The 9,877-nt window shown below is 41.5% G+C and overlaps 1 protein-coding gene across 5 annotated transcripts in view; it reads left to right on the top strand.

Annotated features, from left to right (window-relative positions):
- Nucleotides 1-759: 759 nt before the first annotated feature.
- Nucleotides 760-9,877, top strand: part of EEF1AKMT2 (EEF1A lysine methyltransferase 2) — a 70,476-nt gene continuing 61,358 nt past the window's right edge. For 3 of the 5 annotated variants that reach the window (XR_011564325.1, XR_011564326.1, XM_019952752.2), the window contains exons 1-3: nucleotides 765-923; nucleotides 3,047-3,112; nucleotides 3,621-3,735. Coding sequence is in view for 2 of the 5 variants with exons in the window: in XM_019952752.2 (XP_019808311.2) it covers nucleotides 814-923; nucleotides 3,047-3,112; nucleotides 3,621-3,735 (291 nt within the window). In the remaining 3 variants the exon portion in view is untranslated. Of the gene's footprint in view, nucleotides 924-3,046; nucleotides 3,113-3,620; nucleotides 3,740-9,877 lie in introns of all 5 variants that reach the window. The other 2 variants (XR_011564327.1, XM_019952753.2) reach the window with 2 other exon arrangements.

Genomic DNA, 9,877 nt, shown 5'->3' with positions numbered 1-9,877 from the left:
CAGGGACTTGTTAACGTTCACTGGTTGAGAGCAGTCTCTCCCCAGTGAGGTGCTCCTGCGGAAGCTGAAGCACACAGAGGTTAGGGGTCTTGGAAAGGGCCAGGTGCCTGGTTAGCTGCTGCGTGGAGACAGCATCCTGACTTCACTTAGAGCTTTCTTCTCATTTAGCTCTCCCATTACCCGTGGTTGGCCTACTTGGGCGGGCATGAAGGGGTGGGGGTGGGGGACCCTAGGGCATTCATTTCACCTGGCATAAAGTCCTTCCTCCACCAGTGACGTCAAGTCAGAAGAGGCCAGAATGCTAATTTTCAAGGCAGGGTGCCAGCCACAAATGGAATTAGCCTTGGGCAGGAAAGCCAAATACTGCGACGGTCCGTCCCACCCATTTCTCAGATCTACCCACGACGTGGAGAGATGAGGTGATCTGTACGTGTGGGTCGCTGAACGCTGTCAGCTTAGTTATCTGCTGTGGCTTCCCTACCGCCGGGCTTTTTCCAAAATGCAATGGCTTGAATAGTCTCTCACAAACAGCCGTCCCCATATCTAAGGTGCGCATACGCCGGGCACCCCGAAGCAGTGGGTGCGTCTGATGCTGGCTGGAGAGAGGCGGGACAGAGGGGAGGCCTAGCCCGGTGCACTCCTGGGCTAGGGTCCGAGGCGGCGCCGGGAGGAACGCAAAACAGCCGACCCCGCGGGGGCCGGAGCAGTAGAGAGGGTGGCCTCCCGCCTCCTAGAGGCGCCAGCCCGCCCGTCCGCTCTGCCCGCGCCGCGTCTCTATGGCGGCCCCAACGGCCGTCCGGGGCGCGGAGCGCGATGAACGAGGGCGCGGACTACGGTGGCGGCGCGGGAGGCGCGGCGCCGTCCCCAGGGTGCGGCCCCGAAGGGGGTGGGTTTGTCCCGTCTGCGCTGGGAACCCGAGAGCAGTGAGTGTGGCGCGGGGCAGGGGAGGGTGAGCGTGGCTGGCCCGGGTCCCGGGAGAGGGGACGGAGGCATGGATCTCTGACGTGGTGATGGTGGTGGTGGGGGTCCCGGCAGATGGGGAGAGCCTGAGCGGGGCGTGATGGGTGGAAGCCGCAAGGGCCATCTTGGGAGAGAGTCAGGGGGACCTTCGGGATGGAGTCCGGAGGGCCACATGTGAACAGGCCTTTCAAAGACTTTGACGTCTGAGGGGCCCGTGGGGTGCGGGGCGGGCCTTAAAGGTCCTGACTGGGCTTTTTTAGGGAGTCTTAAGCTTTTGGGGGTAGGCTTGAAGAAATGGTGGTGGTGGAGAAGACTCTTGAGAGCCCATTGGAATGCAAGGAGATCCAACCAGTCCATCCTAAAGGAGATCAGTCCTGGGTGTTCATTGGAAGGACTGATGTTGAAGCTGAAACTCCAATACTTTGGCCACCTGATGCGAATAACTGTCTCTGAAAAAGACCCTGATGCTGGGAAAGATTGAAGGCGGGAGGAGAAGGGGACGCAAAGGATGGGATGGTTGGATGGCATCACCTACTCGATGGACATGAGTTTGAGCCACCTCCGGGAATTGGTGATGGACAGGGAGGCCTGGTGTGCTGCCGTTAATGGGGTTGCAAAGAGTCGGACACGACTGAGCGACTGAACTGAACTGAGGAAAGGGAACGAGCGAGCGTGGGTCTGACAAGTAGGGCTGGTGGGCAAGGGTGGGAGCCGGGCGACAATTGCCCGGCTTAGGGACCTGAGACGGAGAAGGCAATGGCACCCCACTCCAGTACTCTTTGCCTGGAAAATCCCATGGATGGAGGAGCCTGGTAGGCTGTAGTCCATGGGGTCGCTAAGAGTCCGACACGACTGAGCGACTTCCCTTTCACTTTTCCCTTTCATGCATTGGAGAAGGAAATGGCAACCCACTCCAGTGTTCTTGCCTAGAGAATCCCAGGGATGGGGGAGCCTGGTGGGCTTCCGTCTATGGGGTCACACAGAGTCGGACACGACTGAAGCGACTTAGCAGCAGCAGCAGCAGTAGTACATTATTAGTACATTACTAGTACAAGGAGATGGAGAAGGCAATGGCACCCAACTCCAGTACTCTTGCCTGGAAAATCCCATGGACAGAGGAGCCTGGTAGGCTGCAGTCCATGGGGTCGCTGAGAGTCCGAACCGACTGAGCAACTTCCCTTTCACTTTTCACTTTCATGCATTGGAGAAGGAAATGGCAACCCACTCCAGTGTTCTTGCCTGGAGAATCCCAGGGATGGGGGAGCCTGGTGGGCTTCCGTCTATGGGGTCACACAGAGTCGGACACGACTGAAGCGACTTAGCAGCAGCAGCAGCAGCAGCAGCAGCAGCAGCAGGGACCTGAGAAGGTTCAGTGGAGGAGGGCAGGGACATGGAAGCTAGGAGGGGTGGGAGTCGGGGATGGTCTAAGGAGGGAGCAAGGAGACAGTGAGCATCTTGGGATAGGAGAAAGTGATCTGACCTAAGCAGATGCTCAGTAACCATTTAGTGGGTTAGTAGATAGATGAATGAATGACTGACCGTGGGGAAAGGTAAGGATGAGAGGTAACTGGGAGAGAGACCAGGGATTCTAGAGACAGGAAGTAGGAAGAGGCGGCCATCGATGGGGGAAGAGTCCTTAAAAGGAGTAAGGTAAGTTTTAAACTTAAAGCTGACTTTTAAGCGGAGCTTATCTTTAATGAATTCCATTGAGAGTAATCACCTCATTGGTAGAAAATTCTCGTATCTCTGCATTTGAGAGTGAAATGTACTGTAATGACACTGCCTGTACAGTTTTGGACTTGTGTTTGGGACTTGGGGATCCTTGGACGGATACGCCTTTGTATTTTTTAAGCTAAAACATACACCGTTTTTAATGTTAGGCATTGTTGTGAGTGCTGTGAATGTATACATTTACTCTCATTTTTTTAACACGAGGATGTTAAGAGATTGAGCGATGTGCACTTATCAACACTAATAATGTTTTAAGTTTCTGTCATAGCTATCCCGGTAATGTATGAGAACTATACATTGAATTCATAATACAGTTTAATTCAATAATTTGGTTTGCATTTGATTATTTATATAGTTGGGATGCTGTCTATAAGAGAGAACTGCAAACTTTCCAAGAATACGGAGATACAGGAGAAATCTGGTGAGTTAGAGAAAATAGTGGGAGTATGATCCAGAAGCTTATGTAGGGGTGTGTGTGTATCTTTTAAGTGCTTATCCCAGAGAAAGTAAAAATCTTGGGAACCTTGGACTGAGTCTGGCTTAAATGGGTAGATTTAAAGAATCACTCTCTTTTCTTTTTTAATGGCCTAGGTATAAATTTGATGACAGTCTTAGGAAATAACCCTGATTGTATAATTGTCCATTTTCAATAAGCAGTGCAGTTTTGAACCAACAGCATGTACAAATGTTAATGCTGATGTAGAGAAATGTTGATAAGTAACATATCAACCTTATCCATTCTGTTCTATTCTTGGGGGTGTTTCCTCCTTAATAATAGAGATGAAGATTAAGTTTACAGGTAGTATTTCTTACTTTCAAAAAAAAATCTTAATTGAGCGTATTGAATAAGCTATGTAGGTGGGATATAGCTGTAACCTTTGTTCTCTAGCCCTTGGTAGTTGGACTGACTGATTCTCTGTTTCTAATAGGTTTGGAGAAGAGAGTATGACTCGACTAATAAGGTGGATGCAGAAACACAAGATTCCATTGGATGCTTCAGTGCTTGATATTGGAACTGGAAATGGTGTTTTCCTGGTTGAACTTGTTGGTACTATTAATATTCATGTGTTAGAGCCAAATTTAAAAATGAAATTAGGAAAAAAGACCTTGCAATTAGGGATACTCTAATCTAACAGTCTAATCCAGCAGTCTAACTCTTAAGTAGTAAAGCTGTCATGCCACTTAGTTTGAGAGTCACATAGTATGAGAGGAGACTGTATGGGTTGTGAGAAAGCGCTAAATGAGAAAAACGGGGGATCTGAGTTCTAGTCTTGGTCCTTCTTGCTGTAGTCTCGACCTTGAACAAGCTCTTATTTCTTTTCTCAGGTTTAGTTCTTTCTTAAAGATTTTACCTAGGTGATCTCTATGGGTTTCTTCTAGTTCAAAACTCTGGAAATCTGTATGTATTGCAATATAAAAGGAAGGTGATTCTTTGACTTCCAATAGAACATATCCCTCTTCTCAGGTGAGCACATGGTTTGAAGGCTGTTTTGCATATGGTCTGCAAAGAGCGTTTTGTCCATGGAGCTAAGTTTTGGTACAGGGTCTGCTCCTAGCTAAACTGCCGCTGTTATATGCCTGTAGTGCCAAGTGCTGTGGAGGGAGTGTGAGACAGGCTTCGTCTTTGATAGTTCTACTGTTTTAGTTTGTAAGGATATATACAGAACAGTCAAATGTATTAAGTGACTACTACCTGCCAAGCCTTGTGCTGGGCACTGGAAATAAGAAAATTTAGACCTTGGTGCTTGAGTTATTCACAGTACAGTATAGACTGACATAGACATGAATAACTAATGCTATAGCTTGATGTGCACAATAATATATATGCTGAGTGTAGGAAAGGGAGTGATTAAAGGGAGTGATTTGGGGAAGAGGGAAGAGAAAGGGTCTTAGAGGAGCTAATATCCAAGATTGGTGGAAATTGTGTTGAGTGTGAGTAGAGTATAAAGAGGGAGAGAATTTCAAGAAGTGGAAACAGTATTTAAAGGGATGAAGGTTTGAAACATCATAACATGTTCTGGCCCTCTGAATTTGGTAAATTAGATTATAAAGTGTGTTGTGGGATAGACAGAATGGAGGATTAGATTAAAAGTAGGAGCCATATCATGCCATGTGTAAGAGCTTAGATTTTGCTTTTAGGCTTTGGGGAGCCATTCAAATGTTTGAAGCCATGAAATATGATTAGAAAAAATTGTAATAATTTTTTTTGAAATGTTGGGGTGTTGCATATGTACATTAAAGTGTGCAAACCAAACGAGTATGACTCAGTGCATTATCACAGTGAACAGACCTGTCACTCTAATCAAGATGTAGAATATTACAGACTCCAGAAAGCCCCCTTGAATTCCCTACTAAACCTCTCAGAGTTATTCCTCCTTCCTTTCTAAAGGTTATCACAGGGGTTTTAACATCACAGATGAATTTGCCTAATTTGGATGTGTAAATGCAAGCCTTCAGTGTGTGCTTTCCAGTGTCTTTTGCTCAGCATTCTGTGAGAGTCACTCAACTTGTTGCTCGTAGCAGTTGATTCATTTTTGTTGCTGTATATGATTCTTTGTACGATTATATCACAGTTTTACTTACTCATTCTGTTGTTTACCTGTAGATTCTTTTGGATTTTAGTAGCTTACATGTAGAGGCTAATGATTGATCCTTTGTGACTGATAGTTTAACTATAGGTTCTTTTACAGACTGAAAGACTAACACACACACACATATAATTATGCAAACTGTAAATAATGGTAGTTTTAATCTTTCCTTTCCAATCCTTTGTAATTTTTCCCCCTTGTTACACTGTTGGGATCTTTGGGAGAATGTTAAAAATTAGTGGTGACGGAACACATCCTTGTCTTTTTTTGCCCTTTTCAGAGAATGCATTTGGTGTTGCACTGTTAGGTATGATGTATCTAATGAGTTAGTTTTGTAGATAACTCTGTTATCAGACCAAAGTTTCCTCGTATTTCTCCTTTGCTAAGTATGTGTGTGTGCTGTTATTGATTAGATGTTTTTCCTGTATCTATTGAGATAATTATGTGAATTTTTTCCTGTATTCTGTTCATGTTAAATGCGTTTCGAGAATAAACCCAACTGATATGTAATAGATCAGTTTGAGAAGGATTTACATCTTTATAATGTTGAGTCTGTGAATCCATGGACATGATGAATTCGTCCATTTATTTAGTTCTTAATTTTCTCTCAGTAGTATTTTGTTGTTTTCTCTGTAGAGATCTTATATATTTTTCCTCGATTGACTCCTAGTTTTTTGTTGTTGTAATTGCTATTGTTACGCTTTTAAACTTTCATTTTCTAATAGTTTATGCTATTATGTATAAGTGCAGGAGGTTTTATATTGATCTTGTATCCAGTGAGTCACACATTCTTTCCAATAGTTCGTTTATAGATTCTTTTTTAAAATTAAAAAAAAAAATTTAAACATTTTATATTGGAGTAAAGTTTCAGGTGTACCGCAAAGTGACTCAGTTATGTATATATGTGTATGTATTCTTCTTCAAATTCTTTTCCCATTTAGTGTGTTACATAATATTGATTGAGTTCCCATAGGGATACAGTAGGTCCTATAGATTCTTGTGAATTTTCTATAAAGACTTTAATGTCGTGTGTAAATAATAGTGGTATTTCTTTTGTTCCATTCTTAATATTTTATTTATTAAAATGCTGTGTACTCTTTAGGTCAATGTAGAATAGAAATCATGAAGGCAGATAGCCCTCTAACACTGCCTGTTGTAAGAGGAAAGCTTCTAATATTTCACTGTTAAATATGATATTAGCGCTAGGCTTTTGTAGGTATTTATTGAAGTTGATGATGTTTCTTTATATTCTAGATTGTTAAGAGTTTTTAATCTTAATGGATAGTGCACTTGATCTTTTGCTTTCTTTGATATTCATTGATATGATCAAATGATTTTTCTTCTTGATTTTGTTAGAATTGAATTGATTGATTTTGGTGGGGGCTCCTCAGTTTTTTTTTTAATTGACAATTTTATTGAGATAATTTTAGTGGTTGATTGATTTTAAAACAAACTTCCATTCCTGAAGTAAACCATGTTTGGTCATGGTGTATTATCCTTTTCATATAATGTTGGATTTGATTTGGTAGTATTTTACTTAGGAATTATATAGTGTCCTGTTAGTCACTCAGTCATGTCCGACTCTTTGCAACCCCATGGACTGCAGCCCACCAGGCTCCTCTGTACATAGGATTTTCCAGGCAAGGATACTGGAGTGGTTTGCCATTTCCTTCTCCAGCAGATCTTCCTGAGCCAGGGATTGAACCCAGGTCTCTTGCACTGCAGGCAGATTGTATATAACTTTATAAGAGAGATTAACCAGTAATTTTTCTTATTTGGAATTTTAATGTAAGGTTTTTTTTTATCAAGGTTATGCTGCTCTAATAAAATGAGATGAGAATTGTCTTTATTTTTTTCAGACGATTTTTGTAAGATTGGCTTTGTTTCTTAGATGTTTGGAAGAATTCATGGTGACATTCTGTGAATGCTATCTTGACTAATGTAGCTTTTCAGTGAATCTTAAAGTTGGGTAGTGTGATTCTTTCAACTGTATTCTTTTTCAAATGTTGTTTTGTCTGTTCTAGTTCCTTTACATTTCCAAATGAATTTAAGAATTAATTTGTAAACATCTACAAAAGAATCCATGCTGAAAATTTGGTTTAAATTGAGCTGAATCTATTGTTTGAGGAGACTCCACATCTTTTGGGGAAGGAAATGGCAACCCACTCCAGTATTCTTGCCTGGAGAATTCCATGCACAGGGTAGCCTGGTGGGCTACAGTCCATGCGGTTGCAAAGAGTTGGACACAACTGAGCAACTAACACACACGACATCTTTACTGAGTCTTCCAATTCATGAACATGGTATGTCTCTTCATGTATTAGATCTTCTTTGATTTCTTTAATCAGTATTGTTTAGTTTTCAGCATACAGATCTGTACATATTTTTTAGACTTATACCTGTGTATTTGTGTGTGTGTGTGCGTGGAGTATTTAAAGTGGTATTGGTTTTTGAAATTCAGTTTCCAGTGTTTATTGCTAGAAATATGATTGATTTTTGTTTGTTTCTCTTGTGTCCTTTAATCTTGCATTTAATTGGTTCTACAAGTTTTTTTGGTGGATTTTCTGAGATTTTCTATATAGACAGTCATGTTAATTATGAATAGGGTAAGTTTATTTGATTCTTTGCAATATGTATGCCTTTCTTTTTTTTTCCTGCCTGATGACACTACATAGGTCTTCTAATACACATATAGCCTAAGACTGGTGATGGTGCATTTCTGCCTGGTTCCCATCCTAGGTGGAGTCTTCCGTTTTCCACCATTAAGTATGTATGTTAGCTGCAGGGTCTTATTAGATACATACTCTTTATCGTATTGAAGAAGTTCCCTTGTGTTTCTAGGATGACTGTTGAATTTTGTAAAAAAGTAGAATGAAATAATTTTTTTGCATCAATGAATATAATCCTGAGGTTTATTTTTTCTTTAGATTATTGATACAGTGGATTGTATTGATTTTCAAATATTGACCAGTATTGAACTTGTGGAATATGCTTCATTCGGTCATAATACCTAATTCTATTTCTGTATTGCTAGATTCAGTTTGTTAATACTGTGTGGAGAACTTTTGCGTCTGCATTCTTGAGGGATATTTGTCTGCAGTTTCCCTCAGTCCTGAAGTGTCCTTATCTGGTTTTTGCTTCAGGGTATCCCTGGCCTTATGAAAAGACCAGGAAAGCATTGTCTCCTTTTTTAATTGTTTGAAGATACTGTGAAGCACTAGTGTCGTCTCTTCTTGAATGTTTGGTAGAATTCACAGTTAAACTATTTAACCTGGAGATTGCTTCACTAAAGGTTTAAAGTATGGATTAAATTTAATAGTCATTTGAGAGAGTTTGCATGGTTTGCAGTTTTTGAGGAATTAGTCCATTTTGAATTTGTGTGTATAGAGTTCTGCATTGTATTCTCGTTATCCTTTTAATATCCGTGGAATATGTATTGATGGGGCCTTGTTCATTCCTAATATCGGTTACTCTGTCTTCTCTTTTTTCTTTGATGATGATGCTAGAAATTCATTTTTTCCTGTCTTTTATAAAACTTGGCTTTTTTTTCATTGACCTTGTTTTTATGTTTTCAGTTTCAATGAGTTTTGCTCTTAATTTTATTATTTTTTCATTCTTTTTGCTTTTAATTTATTTTTGCTCTTTTTTCTAGCTTCTTAAAGTAAAAGCTTTAGATTTTTGATATTAGATTTTCCTTTTCTGATATAATCATTTAATGATATAAATGCTAAAAATTTTCCTATAGGTGCTCCTGCACCCTTCAGACTTTGATATGCTTTCTTTTTCTTTTCTTTTCTTTTTTTGGCTGTGCCATGTGTCTTTTGGGATTTTAGTTCCTTGACCAGGGATTGAACCCAGGCCCTTGGCAATAAAAGAACAGAGTCCCTAACCACCAGGACCACCAGGGATTCTCTAATTTTCCTCTTTGATCCATGGATTATTTAGAACTTTGTTCTTTAATTTCCAATTGTTGGGGATTTTTTCTTTTTGTTCAGTTCAGTCAGTTCAGTTGCTCAGTCGTGTCCGACTCTTTGTGACCTCATGAATCGCAGCACGCCAGGCCTCCCTGTCCATCACCAACTCCCGGAGTTCACTCAAACTCATGTCCGTCGAGTCGGTGATGCCATCCAGCCATCTCATCCTCTGTCGTCCCCTTCTCCTCCTGCCTCCAATCCCTCCCAGCATCAGGGTCTCTTCTAGTGAGTCAACTCTTCGCATGAGGTGGCCAAAGTATTGGAGTTTCAGCTTTAGCATCATTCCTTCCAATGAATACCAGGACTGATCTCCTTTAGGATGGACTGGTTGGACCTCCTTGCAGTCCAAGGGACTCTCAAGAGTCTTTTCCAACACCACAGTTAAAAAGCATCAATTCTTTGGTGCTTAGCTTTCTTCACAGTCCAAGTCTCACATCCATACCTGACCACTGGAGAAACCATAGCCTTGACTAGACGGACCTTTGTTGGCAAAGTAATATCTCTGTTTTTTAGTATGCTATCTAGGTTGGTCATAACTTTGCTTCCAAGGAGTAAGCGTCTTTTAATTTCATGGCTACAGTCACCATCTGCAGTGATTTTGGAGCTGCCAAAAATAAAGTCTGA

Source organism: Bos indicus, chromosome 26 (genome assembly GCF_029378745.1).
Source record: "Bos indicus isolate NIAB-ARS_2022 breed Sahiwal x Tharparkar chromosome 26, NIAB-ARS_B.indTharparkar_mat_pri_1.0, whole genome shotgun sequence".
NCBI lineage: Eukaryota > Metazoa > Chordata > Mammalia > Artiodactyla > Bovidae > Bos > Bos indicus.
This window is presented reverse-complemented; position numbering and strand designations above follow the sequence as displayed.